Source organism: Anolis sagrei, chromosome 2 (assembly GCF_037176765.1).
Source record: "Anolis sagrei isolate rAnoSag1 chromosome 2, rAnoSag1.mat, whole genome shotgun sequence".
In the NCBI taxonomy this organism is placed as follows: domain Eukaryota; kingdom Metazoa; phylum Chordata; class Lepidosauria; order Squamata; family Dactyloidae; genus Anolis; species Anolis sagrei.
Window position 1 is genome coordinate 64207215 of NC_090022.1, and position 21539 is coordinate 64228753.

Sequence of the window (21539 nt, forward strand, 5' to 3'; positions counted from 1 at the left end):
TTCTTATTCTGAAATATCTCCCTCTTTCTCCCCCCCTCAGATAATTGTACTTATTACATAGCGCCATGTACGGTATCCTTATTTCTTTTCTCCTTTTCCTTCTTTCCGTTCTCTCCTCTCTCTTTCCTCTTTGGTAACACTATTGAGAAATTGTAGGGTGGGGATAATGGATCGGAGATGGGGAAGTCGAAATACGCAGAGAGGTTCGAAAGGGAAAAGCAGTGTAGCGTTTCAGACCGTTCTCTCCTCTCTCTTTCCTCTTTGGTAACACTATTGAGAAATTGTAGGGTGGGGATAATGGATCGGAGATGGGGAAGTCGAAATACGCAGAGAGGTTCGAAAGAGAAAAGCAGTGTAGCGTTTCAGATCTTGGGGTTGAATGCCCTCGGGAAGGGGGGCGAGAGGGGGGGGGGCAGATTGTGTGTTCTTGTTATATCAAATCCCACCACCTAAAATACCCCTAGTGACATTAAAAACACTTCCAAGGTAGTTCTGGATAGATAATATAATGGTGGGCACTATTACCCATCTAATTTGTTTATTTATTATACGTCGGATGTTAACAGCATTCCCTAGAGAGCTTTCGTTATTCCATACTGATATCAATTTCGTTATTGCATCTTTTAACGTGGTCTATGAAACTTTCCCAATTAGTTTTTGGAGGTTTAGGTACGCTTTGGGATATTTTATGAGTTAGGATATCCATGTTCATTATATCCCATACTTTTAGCATCCACTGATCTATTGTTGGGATTTCTGGGGATTTCCAAATCTTGGCTATAACTGTTCTGGCAGCAGTTGTGAAGTAGAAGAGTAGTTTATCCGAATTTTTATTTTGTAGAGGGTCTGTGATTCCCAACAACATGGTTTCTGGTCTATATGTTATTTTTTCTCCTAGTATTGTCTGTATTGTTTTATGTATTTGTTGCCAGAAATTTTTAATTTTTTTACATTTCCACCATGTGTGGATATAACTTCCTTTATGTTTTTCACATTTCCAGCATGTGTTTTTAGTTTTCCCTCTGCTAAATTTGGATATCTTTTCAGGAGTATGGTACCATCTGTAAAATGATTTATACCAGTTTTCTTTCATATTGGTCGAATATGTATACTTAATTTTATGGCGCCAGACCTCCTCCCATTCCGACATTTTTATTGGCCTGCCTACATCTTTGGACCACTGGATCATGTTCTGTTTAACTTGTTCTGTCTCCGTTGCCCATGCCAGCAATTGTTGATATGTTCTCTTGATGAATTTGGTTTCGGTTCTTGTTGTTTTGTCCCAGAAGGTTTCTTGGGTCTGGAATCCATTTTTAACATCAATTCTGTAGTTTTCTGATATTTGTTGATATTGGAACCAGGAGATGGATTTGTCAAGCTGTTTAAGTTCTTCCTGGGATTTTAATATGGTTTCTCGCGAGTCCTTTTTCAGAAGCTGGGCATAGGTAAGCCATTTTTCTCTAGGTAGGTCCCTCAGGTGTTGAGCTTCGTTAGGAGAAAACCATAGGGGTGTTTTTCTATAGAACCTGTCTTTGTATCTGTCCCAGACTTTGAGAAGTGAAGCTCTAGTTGGGTGGTTTCTGAAACACTTCTCTTTTTCAGCTTTGCCTCTCCATAAGTAACCATGCCACCCTTGATGTAGATCGAAACCCTCTAGTGCTAAGATTTTGCGTTTATTTAGAGTCACCCAATCTTTTACCCATCTTAGAACGGCAGCTTCATAGTATAATTGTAAATCGGGGAGGGATAGGCCTCCCCTTTTCTTGTCATCGGTCATGTTTCTGTAACTTATTCTTTGTTTTTTGCCCTTCCAAATGAATTTGGAGATTTCTTTCTGCCAGCTGTTGAGGAGAGTTTTTGATTTTAGGACTGGCAAAGATTGGAACAAAAACAGAACCTCTGGTAGAACATTCATTTTTATTGTGTCTATTCTTCCAAATAGGGAAAGATTTAGGGAGTTCCAGGAGTTGATTTTTTTCTTTATTTCCTTCCATTTTTTTTCGTAATTATTTTTTATTAAGTGGGCATTGTTTGTCGCTATTGTTATTCCCAGATATTTGGTTTCGCCTGTTGTTTTGATTCCTGAAATATTCTGTAGTTTTTCTTTGTTATTTTTATTCATATTCTTAGTTATAATTTGGGTTTTATCTTTATTTATTTTGAAGCCCGCGACTTCACCGAAATCTGTTATTTCTTTCAGCCATTTGTTGATGTTCTCTAGTGGATTTTCTATAAAACAGACAACATCGTCTGCAAATGCCCTTGTCTTAAATGTATGATTTTTGATTTTTGGTCCTTTCAACTCCTTGTTTCCGGAAATTCTTTGAAGAAGCACCTCTAAGACTATTATGAAGAGTATAGGGGATAAAGGGCACCCCTGTCTGGTACCCTTTTGGATTTCTATGGTGTCTGAGTATTGCCCATTGATAGTTAGTTTGGTCTGCTGTAAAGTGTATATGGAGGTAATGGCGTTTAAATAATGGTACCCTATATCCATCTCTCTGAGAAGGCATATGATGAAGTCCCAGTTGACTCGGTCGAATGCCTTTTCAGCGTCTAAGAACATAAGAGCAGCTTCTTTTTGGATGTTCTTTTCGTAGTAATCGATGATGTTGACTACTGTTCTTATGTTGTCGCTCAGTTGTCTTCCAGGCAAAAAGCCAACCTGGTCTTCATCTATTCTTTCTGCTAATGTCATGGTTAATCTAGATGCTAATATTGCCGTGAATATTTTATAGTCCGTGTTGAGGAGCGAGATAGGGCGGTAGTTCTTTACTGAAGTGCTGTCTGTATTGTTCTTGTGGATTAGAGAGATTGTGGCCTGTTTCCATGTGTCGGGAAGCTCCCCTTCCTCCATAGCTTTGTTCATTACATTCTTTAGATGGGGGGCTAGTGTGTCTTTAAAGGTTTTGTAGTACCTTGTCGTGAGACCGTCCGGTCCTGGGGCCTTGTCAGTTGGTAATTTCTTGATTGTTGTTAGGACTTCTTCTAAGGATATTGGTTTGTTAAGTTTTTCTCGTTGTGTATCTGAAATTCTTTGAATAGTTTGTTTTGCTAGGTATTGCATTATTTTTTCTTTGGGGATGTTTTCATCTTTGTATAAGTTTCTATAGAAATCTGTGAACTGGTTTATGATTTCACTTGTCTTGTACAAGGGTTTGTCACCTTTCATTATCTTTGTTATTTGTCTGCTCTGTTTTTTTGCTGCAATTTTCCTGGCGAGTGCTTTCCCTATTTTATTTGCGTTTTCGAAATAGTATTGTTTGGTATATTTCAGCTTCCTCTCTATCTCTTCCAATTGAAATGTGTCTATATTTTTCCTTACTAGTTTCAGTTGGTAACAAGTTTTGGCATCGTTCGGGTTTGCTTTAAGCTTTCCTTCGAGTCTGATAAGTTCTTTTTCTAGTTTTTCCTGTTCCTTTTTTCTGGCCTTTTTGATCCTTGCAGCTTGTTCGATCAGATGACCCCTTATGAATGCTTTGTGGGCATCCCATATTATTTTAGTGGGTGTGTCTTTCTCTGTGTTTATGGTGAAGTATTCGTCTAGTAATTTTTTGTTTCTTTCCACTGCATTGGGTGTTGAGAATATTTTGTCGTTCAGGCGCCATCTGAAAATGATCTTTTTTTCTTTTTGGTTTGAAATTTGTAGTTCTATGGGTGAATGGTCGGAGTTGATCATGGGCAGTATTGCGGATTTAGTTATATCTGGTACAATGGTGCTTGTTACCCAGGCCATGTCAATGCGTGACCATGTTGAGTGCCTGTTAGAGAAGAATGTGTAATCGATTTCCTCCTCGTGGTGATATCTCCATATATCTATCAGGTCAAGTTCTTCTTTTAATTCTAGAAAGGTTTTGGGGAGGGTTCCTGATTGTTTTGGTTTTATTTTTAATCTATTAGTTGACTTATCTTTGGTTGTATCCACCACCCCGTTAAAATCACCCATAAGTATCAGATCATCGTACTCTGTTTCAAAGATGTGTCTTTTTAGAGTTTTTATAAAGTTACTTTTCGCCTCATTGGGGGCGTATATGTTACAAACCAAGACCTTTTTATCCTCAATTTTTATCAAAACTCCTAGGAGTCTACCGTCTGTGTCTCTAAACGCCAGTTCAGAGGGGATGTTATCTTTTACATACGTTACTACACCTCTTTTCTTTTCTAGTCCGGACGCATAATAACTTTTTCCCAACGCTTTGCATTGTAAGTGAGATATGTGTTTATTGGAAATGTGGGTTTCTTGTAGGAGGGTTAAATCATAATTACATTTTTTTAGGTGGTGCCAAACTTTCTTTCTTTTACATGGGCCATTTAATCCATTAACATTATTTGAGTAAATTCTGATTTTACTTGCCATCATTGTCATTTTTCTTAAATAATGAATCTATATCTATTTTTGTTGTTTCTTTCTGAAGAGTGTAGTCCCTTGGAGATATTTCTCTTGGTCTCTTTCTTCCTTTTTCGTAGTCTTCTTCGTCCAGAAGGTCGAGTCTCTTTGCTGCAATGTCGGTATAGTCGCTATGTTGGGGTGTATCTTTCCATCTTCCTTCTTCTTCGTTCTCCTTTTTATTTCCATTTTTCTTTTTAATGTACTTCTCCCAGAAGGCTCTTGCTTTTGCTTCGGATGTTAGCCAAAACTTGTTTTCGTTCCATGTTGTTGTTAGACCTTCCCTCTTTTCCCATTTGAATTTTACATTCCTTCGCTTCAGTTCGTCGGTTAGGAAGTAATATTTACGTCTTCTTTCAAGTATTGATATTGGTATCTCTTTCAGGATTGCAACTTTGTTCCCTTTATATTGTATTGGCGACCTCGAGTGTTCTTTAAGTATTTCATCCCGGGTGTTTTTGTTTATTAGTTGCACAATGATGTCTTTCGGAGTTTTGAATTTCCTGGAGTGGGATGTTTGTATCCTGAAGACTCTGGCTACCTCCGCTTCCGCCTCTGGTTTTGTCTTTTTGATTAGGTGTGAAATCATGTCCACTACTACTTCTCTTACGCTTTCCTCTTCTTCTTCTATCACGTTTCTAAATCTGAGCTGGGTCTCTTTCTCTCTGAGTTCCATCATTTCCTGCTGGATCTGGACTTTGTCTAACGTCTCCTCCACATTTCTCACTTTTTTCTTAACTATTTCTTGGTGATTCTTGATTAAGATGTTATCTTTAATTAGGTCTATATTATCTTGCTTTAGTTTTGTTACTTCATTTTTTACGGTAGTCATCTCTTCCTTCATTAGCGATTGCAATGATTGCATCTCCTCTTTCAGATCCTTCATGTCTTTCTTCATTGCTTCAGTCTCATTTTTACTGGCTTTACTTTGTGCCTCTTGGTTGTTTTGGATTGTCTTTATTTCTGTTTGTATCTTCAGTAATTCTTTCATGAGGTCTCTTATTGTAGGCTCCTCGGGTAGCGAGCCTTTCCTAGTGGTGAGTGGAGTTTTTTTCTCAACTTCCTTATCCTTTTCCTTTTCCTTTTCCCTTTCTTTTTCTTTTTCTTTTTCCATCTTGCTTTTAATTACACTATTTCAATATTAGTATCAAGCCAATACAGAGTTTATGGTATGGTATAATATGAGGTATAGTATTAGTTTGGCCTATTTTTAATAGCAAGTCTCAGTCAACCAGCAACTACATTTAACCGGCGTCTACGAATCCCCATGAGTGCTGGTTAATGGAGGATCTATGGTATCCTCTCAAAGCTCCAATGGGTGTACTAATTATGACATATGAAAGATACCAACAGATTATTTTCGCTTTATTACAATATACTTTAGCACCACTGTCTCATATCTCCCTTTATTGCCCCAACACTCTCTTTGGGGGGGGGGGGCAATTAACCATATATTTTTTGTTTCTTTGGGGCCATTCAGTCAACAAAGACTTCTTCTGAGTATGCATGCAAAACACATACTGAAATTATCCTAGAAGGCTTTCACATCCATTTGGGAAGTTTTTTAATGAGCACCCAACTATCCCAAAAATGTTCCAGGAATCACATGAGGACTGTGGGGCATACCTTTTCCATCTCTTCTTTAATCCTATTGCACCACAAACTTAAAACAACATGTTTATGCAGGAACAGCTATTGCTGTATTACCTGTAACTACTAGCATTAGACATCGGGTATATTTCTGCATTTAAACAGAAACAATTTCAAGAGCATGGTTTTAAGCTGTGGCCCCTCTGCTTTTTCTTTAAGTGACAAAAAAACCAAACATATGCACTGATACTTGTAGCAATCCCAAATTGACTCACAGCACCTTGCCCCCACAGTTAGAAAGGTAAACATCTACCCTACTCCTAAGGTAATGCTGCCACAAGGATTTGTAGTAGATCCAGTGATAGTATTGTGTTTGTATAAGGGCTGTTCTCATAGACATCTTGGCTCTACCTTGTTATTACTGGCTTCTCATCATCAGGTGGGAGGCATGAATCAGATTAATAACCAATATAATTGTATTAGGAACTATTTATGATATCTAACTTAATTATTCCTTACTGTTTAGGGTGACCCAATACCCCAAAGGCACCAAATCCTGTCTGATCTTGGAAGACAAGGATACAATTGGTTAATACTTGGATATGGGAGAACACCAGCAAATACCTGGTGCTATAGGCTATATTTCAGATGAAAAAAACTTGCAAAACTTACCTTGCCTAAGGAAACCCTCTCACTGTAAATCAACAGGTAACATACATATGGATGTACGTTATCCTTTATCATTAATATACTGGTTGCCCTGACACGACAAATAAATAAATATACTACCAGTTTTTCCCCATGCAGTGTCTTACTTGCCTCCCACAATCCCCCTCTTACCTTACAATGCAGGAAGACAAACCTGGCAACTTCAGTTTCTCGTTATGTGTCTTCACATTGTTTCTTATTTGTGGCACCCTTAAGGTGAGCCAATAATTGGGGTTTCTTGGCACAATTTATTTGGGGTGGTTGTGTTTGGTTGCTTTTGTCTAAGACGGAGTGTAACTTGCCTTGGGATTCAAATCTTGATCTCAAGTTGTCGTCCAGTGCTCAAACCAATACGCTATATTGGCTACAGCATCCAAGTACAGACTACAGTAGAAATTACAGGTGAATCCTTGATTTTGGCACAGTATCCACTTTTTTACCAGCTTTTCCCGTGTATGAAGCCCACCTGGGACTGCTTGTGTGCATACGTGTGGCTCCAAGGCTTGCTTACAGAAGCAAACTTCTTAGCGAATCAGTTTTGAATGCTAGTAAAATTACTTTATCACGTGTTTAAGTGGTGTGTAGTGTATTACCGCTGAAATGTATTTGCAAGCAAAAATAATCTGGGTTTCCTTTTTTAACCAATGGACAGCACTCCATACCCTAAAGTATCAGGGAAGTGATAATGATTCTGTGCTTTCCCCCAAGGACAGGAATCCTTCCACGAATAATCTACACTCTCTTTGAAGCATAAACTAAAATTGTGTTGAGATTTCAGAAATAATCTGACCCCCAACCATTAGTCAAGCAGAAGCCATACAGCTTAAGAATGATACTGTGTGAAATGACATATATGGGAGGTCTGCAACATGAACATTTGTAAATATTTGAGGTTGATGGATGGAGCAAACGCCATAACAACTAGTTTAAAACTAGGAATAATCGACAACTTTTTGTCAACAGAAAGTTCTGGTCAGCCTGTCATTCTAAAAATATTAGGTTTGAGCTGATATTTCCAATTTATCATGGCGACTAGAAAGTACATTGAACAATTTAGTCAAATATATACTTTTTATTTACTAAGTGACAAATAATGATAAAGAACACATATTGTGTTTCAACTGCTGTGAAGTTCATTTTTCAATTAGAACGGAGCAGGAAATAACTATTTACCATGACATTTAGCATACCATCTGTATCTGGGGAAACCATTTCACAAATGACAGGAAAAACCTGTTTTAGGGAACAGCATGTTGGTCTAGCAGTATTGTACAATGAATCTTGAACTTTGTTAGGCAAAATAACTTTTTCAGCAAGGCAACTAAGCCTGAAGGATAACATTATTACTGTTTTAAAATATTATCAATGCTGTTCTCTCTGCAGTAAGTTTTATATTTATTTAGAGATGAATAAATACGCTAGTGTCAGAACACTGTAGTTACCATTTTACCCGTGGCAACTGTTCTGGGGTGGGGGGGCTTATTCCCACATAGTTTTTTGTGTCCCAAATGGCAAATCTGGTCATCAAAAGTCTTAAGGCAGTTATTTCCCCTCTAAAAGAAATCCTCTTGGGATTTTTTTTTTTTTGCCAGAGGTTTAAATGAACCATGCAAATTGTCCAGTTAGTCAACTTCTCTTTAAAAGTACTTCTTTTTGGTCAATTAAAAGAAAGACGGGTATATGGGGGAAGTAACATTTAGTTAAACTCACATACACCCAAGGATATGGGGGTGTTATTTGCCAGCTCAGGGACTTTTCTTCCTGGTACAGGCAGGCAGTCCCCAAGTTATGAAGATAGGTTCTGTAGGTTTGTTCATAAGTTGAATTTGTCTATGAGCCAAACATAATTTTTAAGCTTTTGATAGTATAGGGAATGATGAACACCCTTGTTTTGTTTTGCTGCCTGTGCCAGTTCAGAAGATTTCATCCCACTTTCTGTCCCTGTGATAATTGGAACTTGAAAAATGTGACTTGCTGTGGAAACAAGGATTGGTGAGAAAGCTCCAGTGGAGACACCATTTCCCCATGATAACTCTTTCAGGAGTGAATTTCATTTCTGAGTAGGTTTCTCTCACGTCATGTTGTCTCACCTCCATTCTTACCTATGAGTAATTTGCAAGTTGGATGTTTGTAACTCGGGAAGTCTGTATAGGAGTCAGGGAGCAGCTCACAAAGATGCAAGGAATATGGCATCTGACTTATCCTAGTTCTCAGCCCTATACTAATTTTTTTGCTTGGCCTCTTACTTCATCACTGGGCCATGAGAGTGTTCACTGCAGGACTCTGCAGTCAGTTCCAGCAATAAGCTAGTGATTTCAGATGTCTTACTGGACCACTTTTGATTTGCACATCAGTAAGTGGTACTATCAAGGAAGTGTGCCATGTGGTCCTGTCCATCTTTTCCTTTCTATTCCTAGAAAAAATAAGTAGAACCCAAGGACAAGATCACTATTGTGGAACAATAAATGGTGCAGATACCTTTAGTATTCCTATGCATTAGACTCAATAGTTCGCTCAGATCCTGCTGTGGCTTTTTTCATTGATTCTATCCAACTGTAATGTCTTCCACTTTTCCTGCTGCCCCCGACTTCACCAAGCATTATCTTTTTTAATGAATCTTGACATTTCATGGCATGGGCCAAGTACAACAGCTGCAATGTGATCTGGTCATTTTGGCTTCTAGGGAAGAGTTGATTTATTAGCCATCTTGTTATTCAATGGTACCTGAAGTCTCTACAACCACATTTCAATTACTCTCATCAAAAATATGGTGACATGGATGATCCTGATTTTTGTATTACTTTTATCTTAAGTGTGTTACTTTGTTTCCAAGTGGTATTTATATTTTATGTACGATATACACCACCTTTTTAACATAATGCAACCTTCAAAAGATGCCCATCATTTTACCCCTCATCTTTGATCTCTGAGAGAACAAGCTATGAATGGTCGAAAATCTCATTTCTGAGCACTCTAATACAGTGATTCCCAACGTGGGTGTTACCACCCTCTGGTGGGCACTGCACTGATCAGAGGGCGGGGCGGTAATGGCTACAGGTGCATTTGGGGGCAATGAATAACTGTAAGGGGGTGGTGAAAGCATAAAAGATTTAGAAAAAAATATTTCCAGGGGGTAGGCCAAATAAGTTTGGGAACCACTGCTCTAATAGCTTGATTGTGATGAAGTATGAATAATAAAGTTTAGATTTCAAATACTTTTTTAAAAAAATAAACTGACTAAAGCCACTAGTAAATTCTCATTTTAATTCATAACTCAGTTGATTTCCCTAGTTCTTATCAGTGTCTTTTCTCATTGTTATTCTTGCAGGACTCTCCTCAACTTACTGCATTGTAAACAAAATGTAATGCTTTAGAATATAAATTATAAACTTCCATATATACCATTTTGCATAGCTACTGCATGTAGCAACATAGAACTTGCTAGTTCTTCTCTTGCAGGATTGGTGTTGTGTCAAACCACAGGCAGGGCATGAGAGGCTGAATCATAAAATAGCTGCTCTTTTGATTCCACCACAATTTAAAGTCTTAAAATGGTTGTTCAGCAAAATAAATCTGTTCCCTTCACCTGCTTCTGAAACTGCAGTTTTCTTGCCTGGGGATGCTTCTATGTTTGCTATCCTATTACCATCCTATCCAGAAGCAGCAAATTGGAAGCTGTCAAAAGATCAGTTTATTGTCATGTTGTATTAGTGTGCTTGAGTGGCAGATGGCTCATGTTTTCTCCAACTAGCAAGTATTATGTTGAATAGTTGTATATCCTCACCATGGAGGCAAGAATTAAAATCTGTTTCTAATTTGATAATCATCCAATCTTAATAACTGCTTTCATTCATGCCTTGGTATTATGATAGTAATTAAAACCACACAAGCCTCTTACTGGAAACATTTATGCCATTCCCTAGCAGTGCATGTCAGATCTCAATTATTTCAGTGAACTTATCCTTTCAGTTCCAGGTCTGTACTGAAAGCCTTGCATGATTTTGGAACAGCTGATCTGTTAGCTCTAACCAGCTACTCAGCTACACAAAAGCATGTAATAAAACTTGCCTATTTGGGGGGGGGGGGGGGACGGACGACGAAAACACAAAATTATCACAAGGTAAGATCATTTGGGGTATGGTAAGTATATGAAATAATGTATGGGATGGACAGAGTAAAAATGATAGTCTTCCTGTCTCCCTGTTAAAAGAATTTTGGCTAATTTGAAGAACTTTTAAGTGGCAAGCAGTTCTTTTATTTAAACTAACCTACTATCAAAGACTAGAAAGAGATAGTGCCTTTCAATGAACTTACCCAATTGCTGCTCCTTTGTTGGATCCCAGTGATTATTTGAAGGAATGGTACTTTGCACACGGGCCCCACCCTACCCACTTTTTCCATGACTCCAGTATTTTTTTCTGATTCCACCATGGAGACGACTACAATATTTAAAATTAGAAGCTGTATCTTACCTATTTAATGTAATCTTTCTCAGAATTTTGGCCTATAGCTTAACTGGCAGTGTCTTAAGAAAAACCAAAAGCTTCCTTAACTATAATACTGCAAGTTGTGAAATCTATACAGAGAAAAACAAATGCAAATAATGCTGCTGAAGTGATGTATTTGACAAGTCTACAGTTTAAATGATACAGGAATTAACTTTGTATAATACATTTGTGGTACAATAGTCAATGTTCAGCTTTTATTCTTCCATATTTGCCTTCTTGCTTGTTTTGCATTATGTACTTGAAAAATAAACCTCAAACAAAGAACTTCAGCCAAACTCCCCTTCCTCCTCCAGCTTTATTGATAGTTTAAAATTACATTTCTATATTCTAGGACTTCAATTGCTTTTACCATCTGACTTTAAAAACTGATTACAAGCAAATGAAACTCAACAGTTGTCTAAGTGATATAGTATACAAAAATAACATCTTGATTTCTGTGAAAATGCATTTCTTTGCAAGTCCTGAATAGCTCCAAATTGTATATGCTGTAAGCATTGATGTTCTGGGTTTGATTTAGTTTGAAATATTTAATGTTTCCCATTACCTTGTGATCTCTTATTAGACATTCATTTATTGTATTACTGTTACTTCAATTCTCGATTTCTTCCTCACTCTCATGGCCATTAACAGGCATGTGCATTGTTTCGTTCATCCCACTTAGCTATATGCTCTAGGTAAGGCCTGATGCAGATACTTGGTGTTACAACTTTTACTGAGGTCAGACAATCCAAGGCCATTATTGTAATAAAATTAGTTATGGCGGAAGTGTCAGACACTTCCAGTTTGTTTTCCTCCTGCATATGATCATCACTTCCATGGGACCCAGGAAGGCTTTGCTGGTCTGGCTTAACTCTTTCCACTTATCCATCCCTATTCACCAGTGGCACGGAAAGGGGGTTCTTTAACAAAGCATTATACATAACACCTCTACCAAACTAAACATAAACATTTTTTGTAGTTAAATGCAGAAAGTCGATTTTTCCACCCCTTTCCTCCTTTTACACGGCAAGTAAAGCTCACTGGCCCGGGAATAGCCTCTATCTGCCAACCTTTGGCCAGTGAAGAGGATTTAGAGAAAAATAATACAACCATCAATCAGAAAAAGGAGGGGCGACAAAGGATAACAGTTAAGCTGTAGCCTCAATTGTGCATTCCCGTGCAAGGTGTCCTGACTCGCCACAACGATAGCAGTTGACTTCACTAGTCTTGCTGCAGTTGATGGCTACATGGCCAGTTTCACCACACCTAAAATCAGACAAAACAGAACTTTAGCCCCACTTGAAATATATGGACAAGCTGAGTATTTGGGATTCTACAGATTACCAGTTACAGAATAAACCTGTCCTGTGCTGCTTTCAGGCCATACACATACTGAAATCTACAGTACAACACATGAACTCTGGAACTACAACTATTAACAACTACTAAAGATACAAGGATCACTAGATTAACAACTACTAAAGATACAAGGATCACTCCTCAAAATAATGTAATGAAACATTGGCAGAGACAACTCACTATAACATAGCAGAAATTGATGTGTAAAACTGAGTTATCATAATGGAACTAACTGCCAAATGCATTAAGCCAAGCTTTTACCTATAGCATTTCACTTTGGTGCAGTCCTTTTGAATGTGTCCAAATTCCCCGCAAGAATAGCACTTTTGCTCATCTGCATGGTCACAATCACGAGCCAGGTGGCCAGGTTTACCACAGTTGTAGCAGCACTGCTCTCTCTCTCTCCTGGGCTCCTTGCAGTCCTTAGCAATATGGCCACCTCTACCGCAGTTATAGCAGGCTTCCACAATAAGAAAAAGGAAACAAAACAAGACTATAAAACCTTGTAATCATTACAGGACGTGTATGTAATGTAGGTGTATTTCACAATTCAGTATCAATAATTTCATTCTCATCTATAGTTTCAAAACTTTATTAATATTTACCATCCTCCTGAAGATCACAATCCTTGGCAAGATGACCAGATTCACCACAGCGGTAACAAATGTCCGGGAGTGATGAAGACATAAACTGGAAACCTATTAAGAAATACAGAGCTCTTTAAGAAATCGAGTTTTAACGCCATAAAATGAGACCAAAATATAGTAGAAATTTTTTTTTCTCAATCAGTAGTGCTGTACATAGGAAGAGAATTAAAGGAATATACAATGTAATAAACTTTCACAGAAAATTATTGGAAATGGGGAGAAGCTACCTCTGCCACGGCTTCGCATTCCACGACCACGGCCCATTCCAGTAGGGCACTCCCGGGCCCAATGGCCAGTACGGCCACATTTGAAGCACTCGTTACTGCTCATCACTGCAGGTAGGTTTCCTAGATGCGAGAAAAACAATGATTACAATCATACACAGGAGTATTCATGTAAACATGTTTACAAATTAGGCAGTGTCACCCTGTTGACTGCATTTGGATTTCTGTTTCTGCCATTAGGACTTATTTTGCTTTAATTTCTATGAAATAGTTATCTAAAATTCCACTCTGAACAAAGGCCCATTCATATATAGAATGTAAGGGATTACAGTTATTGCAAGTGCTCTGCAGTTATCAGATGGGGAAAAATAGCCTTACAGCCTATGATGGTTTCTTCCTTTCAATGTCAGAGGTGTTCTCTATGGAGAACACGGTGTGATCATCTGCAACATTATGCCATTGCAATTAATACTGAATTTCAGGAATATAGGTGTGGACTTTACATATCCTTTCATTCAGTTTTCATAATCTTTTCATTTACAAATATAACACATGCTAGTAGGACTGTGGGAGTTTGAACAATACATTCCAGTCTCACATTTCAGAGAAGAAAAATTTCTATTCAAAGATGTTAGACTGATTATATTATCTTTGGCATGTCTCACAATTACCAAAGCAACTGTAGTGTTTATGATCCTTTAATCTATCAATTATTGTCTAAGGACCCCAGAAGGACCCCAAAGTGCATCTTAGGCTTACTGTGCAGCAACAAGGACTATATTAATCTACACTGAAATTGAGCACTTATATATACAAAGCAGAAGTGAGCACCTGCTTTTAAAAAGGCGTAAAAGTTTAAGATCCTAAATTCTTCCTGTGCATGCAATTTGACTCCCTGCAATGTGCCTTACACCCAGGTGATTTTCTCTTCTTAGGCCCCCTCCCATCACACATATACATCTTTTGCTGCAAAAGTCAGAGGCCCTATTACATATAATAATTGTTTAAATCTAAGTGTATCACTTTCTTGTTTTACATGTGGACAAAACTGATCAGAAATCTGATACATATCTCAAGGACAGATAGACAAAATGAATTACATCACCCATGCATGCTTAAACCTATTCTGATTCAGGTTTCCACTTCTGCAGCTGGTGAGCTACAAGCTCAGTGATACTCTTAACAAATCCTAGCAGATACAATTCTCTATCTAAAACTCAAGCCATTTTGGAAAAGCAAATATGTATATGGTTTGTTTATCAGAAAATCGGAAATCTCAGTAACAACTGTGAAACACTCTTGTTCAAATGATTTACATACTTTCAGTCTTACAAAATGGTTGATGAATCCAGCTGTATATCTTCTCTAAACAATTACTCAAAACAGGAAGCTTTAGGCACATGCTAAGTTCATGCATTTTTAGACCTCAACTGTTGCAGCTAAGATCTTACTACTGCTACTACTGATCAGCTGACAAAAGTAAGAGGCACTAAATGTTCAGAAGAACCAAGTGCTGGTAATGGTTATCTCTGTGCTCCATGGTTTTGAAAAAAATTAAGTAACTTGAGTTATATATACAGCACAGAAAAGGCTGCTTGTGTGGCCTGGTGCATTCTTACTAGAAGTCTGGATTTCATGTATTCCCCATTTGTTAGGTGCTCGGCTGCAAGGGTGTATGGAAACAGGACAATCAAGATTCACAAAAGCTTCTCAGTAGCTTCTCTTCCCTGTCCTACTGGCTCCACCACATCTCCCTTCTCTATGGTTCCTAACTCCTCCAGTACTCTTATCAGGTTCCTATCCCTGTACATCAGAGATGGGGAACAGGAAGTCTTTCAGGTGTTGTTTGACTGCAACTCCCAACAGCCCTACCCAGCATGTGAAATGCACCCCAAAATGTGTGGTTCTCCAAAAACATCTGGGGAACTACACATTCCACATCTGCACCTTATTTATTTCCCATAAACCTTAGGTTATTATGTCTCTTCACCCAGTTTCTCCCATTCTTCTCGAGACCCACTCAACTATAGTAAAATCCTATTTCATCTCATACATTCTCATGTGAATGTATAACATGGCTAAAATATTTTAATATCAGATTCACATATTCAGTGCTGTTATGAAGCTCCTGTATCCATGAAGTAGCTGTTCTGTTTACTATATTCCTGACCATTTATTTCCAGAACAGTTACATACAGTACTACTAATCTCTTGCCCAGACCACTCTACTCACTCCTTTGTACAAAATTAGGACAGTTGAGATGCTAGGAAAATATTTACACTGTCAGCCTGAAAAGTTTAAGCATCTGCCAGTCAGGGGAGCTGGATGTGCTAACACTGAAAACAGCTGTGGATCAAGGGAACCATTTGGTTTTCCACCAATGGTGTCAAAGGAATTAAAATCTGTTTAAGTAGTTGGTCTCACTTTATATCTTGCCCACACAAGGAGCTTGTCATCTTTTGACATCTCATGCCCATTTTGCAGACAATCATCTCCATACTAGATGGAAATGGTTACAGCGAGTGTTGTTAGGGTCTACATTAAAAATAATCAGCTACAGAGACATCTCAATATGCTTCAGAATGTGAAGGCCATTGAAGAGTTTGGAATTACTCACATCAAGGCAAATGCATTTGCACCTCCTGAAACTCCCTTTCCCAAATACAGCAAAATATAGTATCTGTCAATCACATTGACATCGATATATTAAAGCTTCATACAAGAGTTCTATGAACAGTGCAACCTCCAGATCCACAAATTAAACTATCAGCAGCTATAAAATAGTTTAAAACACACACACAACACAGCAAACCAAACAGCAAACCTTGATTTTGCCATAAGGGCATGGTGGGGTCCTAGAACCAGCCCCCAGTGGATACCAAGGTCCCACTGTACGCCTACCGAAGTACAAGAAATATTTTTCCTACATGGAATACAGCCAATTTTATACAAATTGTTAACTATTCTGTCAATTTAAATCTACAATTAAAAAGAACAAATCCAAATCTAGGTGGAAGCAGCAAGATCTGAAATGCTAAACTATTTATTCACTTAAGTTCCAGGTGTTTAGTTGATGGTGCCCAAATATAATTGTGAATTGTCTGAGAGCATTTGCTGCTACATTACTACCACAGAACTATAGACATGATCAATCTAGGAAGCACTGTATTTTTTTCCAAACGTTACTAGGACACCTGGGAAGACTGTGTGGATTCATAACTGGAAGTAATAAATTCTGCTTTAGCCCAATTTAATCTGCTAAAGTTGTTAGGCAACATTTTGTATTTACATTTTACTCTGCTGATACACAGTCAACTTCAAATAACCACTGTTATCTGGTCACTGACCACTGCAACATAATGCATGATCACTTCAGCTATCCTCCAGTTATTGTGTACTTGTTCCATGTATATAAGTGGACATGTATTTGTCTTAGTTTCAGAAAGTCTTTCATTACCACAGAATAGATAACACACACTTATTTTTATTAGTCAACACAAAACAAAACAAAAACCCTTCAGCCAAGATTCAATTGGATATTTTATATTCAGTATTTTTAACCAGGCCATTAACTCCATCTTATGAGAGGCTCCAAGCAGCTATACAACAATACAATGGCCTACTTCTCTTTTGAACATCCATTATTATTGATTACAGCATACTACAAACTCACAAGCATTTCTTAGACTACTCATTTTAAAAGCCCCCATCTCCTGAAATGAGTATTCTATAAAGTTCTTGGCTGGCCCTCACTTGTACCCTTCCAAATTCTCGAAAGCACTGAATCTATTAAAATCTTTAAATCGCAGATCTTGTGCTTTTTTGGAGAGAGGCTCTGATCAAGCCAAACATTACAGCGACCACCTGTTGGAATCTACCCCTTTCCTTTTTTGAAACTAGTTTTCAGAAGAAAAAATGATTAAGACAAAAAAATTACTATAGATTTTTACTAAAACTAACTGACTAGCCACTATGGTATCTCACAAAACTAAATCTAAACCAAATGCATTAACATATCTATATGAATGTATGCATACTAAACATACAACCACAGAAACCATTTTACAATCCTCACACTCCTTGTCTGTTAATCCCCCCCCCCCCAAAAAATTGTCCTCTATTTTTCTACATTGGTCCTCCAGCTGTGTTGGACTCCCAACTCCCAGAAGCCGCAGCTAACTTGACCAACAGCCAGTAATTATGGGAGCCAAAATCCAAAACATCTGGGAGATGGGGAAACGGTGTCAAGTTCAAAAATCCAATTGAAATGTGTCCCTATTGGTATCTATCACCTTTTGTCAGCAGAAAGGACGAGGTTCTAAACCTGTGGATCCCCAGATGGTTTGGCCTTCAATTCCAGGAAATCCTAACAGTTGGTAAACTGGCTGCGATTTCTGGGAGTTGTAGGCCAAAACACCTGGGGACCCACAGATTGAGAACCACTGTTCTAAACAGAGGCTGGATGGCTATCTGTTGGGACTGTTTTGATAGTGTTTTCTTGCATGACAAAAGAGGGTTGGGCTGGATGGCCCTTGAGGGTCTCTTTCAACTTTTATGATTCTTCACTCTTGCATGAAAATCGGCGCCAATCGCCAATTCGAAGCTTATCTCGAGACACCAATCCTGAAATGCAGCTTCGAACCGTTATTGAAGGAAGTAGTATTCCTACTCATTTCGACAGTAAATTCTGGGGCCATTTGGAGGCCCGGATGGCGATGACACAAACCACAGAACACTGGTGCGCATCAAGGGCTTTTTTTCGCGCGCTTTCGTGGGAGTTTGTGGTCTGGCTGCGGCAGTTTGAGGCTGCGTAAAGACGGGGCCTCTTCGAAACACGTGGGGAAGGCGAGTGGCCCTAAGGGACCAGAGAAGCCCACCCCATCTGGAGCGGTCTCCCCTCCCTGCGCTGCTAAGGACACGCGACTCGCGGGCTTTCAGGGCGGAAAAGGGAGGGGGGAGCGAAATGACTCTCCTTGCACGCATGCGCGCTAGGCCCGTACCAAACTCCACTCGCCGTCGCCCTCACCCAGCACAAGCGCGGCCAAAAAGGCCCTCGAAGGAGGGAGGGAGGCAGGCAGGGGAAACGGCGCCTCTTCTCCCTCCGAGCGCGGGGAAGGCCTCACTATCCCGCGGCCCCTTCCTCCCTCCCTCCCTCTCGGAGACGGGCCTGGGCTGAGAGGCCTCTCCCTCCCGGAGGCGAATGCTCACGAGGCGGCAAAGTTCGCCGTTGTCGTCGTCACAGTCCCCTCACTCCCCGCGCAGGAGGCCCAGCCAGGCAGCCTTCCCGCGCCCTTCTCTCTCCCTGGGCCCCGCTTCCCGCCCAGGGATCCCCTCCTCGCAGGCCGCTTACCTTCCTCAGCCTTTGGCGGTTCTGACGTCGCCTCCAAACGGGGCCTTTTCTTTTCCCCTCGCGCTTCTTCTCCTTCCCTTCACGCGGGAGAGAACGAGCGAAAGAACGAACGGCTTGATTCGGGCCTTGTATATATAAATATCTATATATACCCTCTTCTTTCCGCCCGCTGCCGTTGAGTCCCTGCTGGCTGCGCCACACGCGGTTTGCACACGGCCCCTCGCGCACCCTCCCTCGCCTCTTTGCGCACGGCTCCCTAACCCCCCCCCCCCGGCGGCGGAGCCAATCGCAGGCCGCGGCTCCTTCCGCGTGGCCCGCTGACGAAGAGGGTGGAAAGAGCCAATCAGCGCGGTGGAAAGGGGGGAGTCGTCCGCCTACTGGATTCTCCCGGGTTCATTCTTTTAGGGCTTGAACTTTAAAAGAAAAAAAAAGGGGGGGGGTAAGGATTGAAGGAGGGAGAAGGCGCGAGGGCTATCAACCGCCTTTCCCGCGCACGTTGTGGCGCGCTCAGGAGGAGGAGGAGGAGGAGGAGGGGGGGGTGTGGTGCGCGCGCACACAGGCACACATTCTCTGTTGGCGGTTTCCGGGGCTGGCCTAGCCGAGGCGGCGCCTTCCAGGCTTGAGTCATGAGAGCGTCGGGTCAGGTGATCTCGGGCAGGAACGCTTTCCAGAACACCACAAAGCTGTTGAGACAAAAACACGCTAAAAAGTAGCCCCGACGCCATGTAGTCGCCTTTATGGCTTCCCTGCTCTAAGTTCCTTTACAAATTACTATTTACAAATTACTTAAATCTAGAAATAGTTTTCTAAGATCTACAGAGACACTCGCTGGATCACCTCAGCAAGCGAGAGTCCAAAAGTGGCAGGCTCAAACCCAGAACCTCAACCAATGGCTGATACCAAATGAGAGATTCCCTCCTGGGCACACAGAAGACTGGGCGACTTGGAAGGCACTGAACAGACTGCGCTCTGGCACCACGAGATGCAGAGCCAACCTCAAGAAATGGGGACACAAAGTGGAATCCACAACATGCGAGTGTGGAGAAGAGCAAACCACTGACCACCTTCTGCAATGCACCCTGAGCCCTGCCACATGCACAATGGAGGACCTTCTTGCAGCAACACCAGAAGAACTCCGAGTGGCTAGGTACTATTTTATTTGTTTATCGTGTCATCCGCAACCAGAACATTGTATTACATTTCTAACAGAACAAAACAAACAAACAGATAAAAAGAGAAAAAAAACCACAAATTTTGCAAACTTGATAGCTGATTAAATGTCCTTTGACCAGTATCTGGCCACTTGGAGTGCCTCTGGTGTTGCCGCAAGAAGGTCCTCCATTGTGCATATGGCAGGGCTCAGGTTGCATTGCAGCAGGTGGTCAGTGGTTTGCTGATACTGGTCAAAGGACATTTAATCAACTACCAAACTTGCAGATTTTGAGTTTTGTCTGTTTGTTTGTTTGTTTTGTTCTGTTAGAAATGTAATATAATTGACTGGTTTCCCTGACACGACAAATAAATAAATACAAATTACTATACCCCCCTGACATTCCCATACAATGAGCATCTTCTTCAGGCTCCAACCCTCCCACCAATAAGAATCCCATTGGAAGTCAGTGGGTGGCTCGGGCATCATCTACACAGCTATATAATCCAGTTTCAGAAAGCAGATTAAAGGCTTTGTATTGGATTAACTACAACTTCTTAAATCAAGAAACAATTTAAGATCTACAGAGATACTCGCAGGAGCACCTCAGCAAGCGAGAGTCCAAAAGCAGCAGGCAAAAACCCAGCACCTCAATCAGTGGCTAAGACTAGATGAGAAACTCCTTCCTGGGCACACAGAAGACTGGATGACCTGGAAGGCACTGAACAGCATGAGATGAGACAGCTCTTGAGAGACAGGGCCTTCTCTGTGGTGCCCCCCCCCCCGGCTATAGAACTCTCTCCCCAGCGAGATTAGGTCTGCCCCTCCCTCCTGTCCTTCAGGAAGCAGCTAGAATTGTGGCTTTGGAATCAGGCATTCGCAGATTGATGGATGATCCGGTATTGACAGTTATTTGACCACAACATTCTGATTAAATTGGATGATGTTTTTAACTAGATGAATTGTCTTTCATATGTATTTTAGAACTTATTTATTGCATATGTGTTTTATGATGTTATTTATTGTATAGCATTGAATTTTTGCTGTTAACCGTTCTGAGTCCTTCCACGGAGGTAGAGAAGAACGGGATATAAAAGTTCTAAATAAATAAATAGCTAACGTTAAGAAATGGGGCTACAAAATGGAGTCCACGTCATACGAATGTGGAGAAGGACAAACCACAGACCACCTACTACAATGCAACTTGAGCCCTGCTACATGCACAATGGAGGACCTTCTGACAGTGACACCAGAGGCACTCGAAGTAGACAGCTTCTGGTCAAAGGACATTTAGCATAAGGCCAAGTTCTTTTTTTTAAAGCTTTGTGATTTAAATGCATTTTAACTGTACTCTAAGCTTGTTTCTAACGTGATCATTTTCATTTTCATGGTTTCCTCCTTTATATTGAAATTGTCCATGTGCTTGTGGATTTCAGTGGCTTTTCTGTGTAGTCTGACATAAAGGTTGTTAGAGTGGTCCAGCATTTCTGTGTTCTTAGATAATATGCTGTGCCCAGTTTGGTTCATCAAGTGCTCTGTTATGGCTGACTTCTCTGGTTGAAGGAGTCTGCAGTGCCTTTCATGTTCCTTGATGCGTGTCTGGGCGCTGCGTTTGGTGGTCCCTATGTAGACTTGT

The 21539-nt window shown here is 40.2% G+C and overlaps 1 protein-coding gene across 2 annotated transcripts; it reads right to left on the reverse strand.

The window, feature by feature from the left end:
- Positions 1 to 11289: 11289 nt before the first annotated feature.
- Positions 11290 to 19006, reverse strand: CNBP (CCHC-type zinc finger nucleic acid binding protein). 2 transcript variants are annotated; one of them, XM_067463562.1, is made up of 5 exons: positions 18754 to 19006; positions 13406 to 13525; positions 13137 to 13229; positions 12793 to 12994; positions 11290 to 12438 (listed from the first exon to the last, which is right to left on the reverse strand). In XM_067463562.1, the coding sequence occupies exons 2-5, from the start codon at positions 13506 to 13508 to the stop codon at positions 12321 to 12323; spliced, it is 516 nt and encodes a 171-aa protein (XP_067319663.1). In that variant the 5' UTR covers positions 13509 to 13525; positions 18754 to 19006; the 3' UTR covers positions 11290 to 12320. The 2 variants fall into 2 exon arrangements, with proteins under 2 accessions (XP_067319663.1, XP_060621946.1); XM_060765963.2 differs by having other exon boundaries at positions 12793 to 12991; positions 18754 to 19005.
- Between the last annotated feature and the right edge of the window lie 2533 nt (positions 19007 to 21539).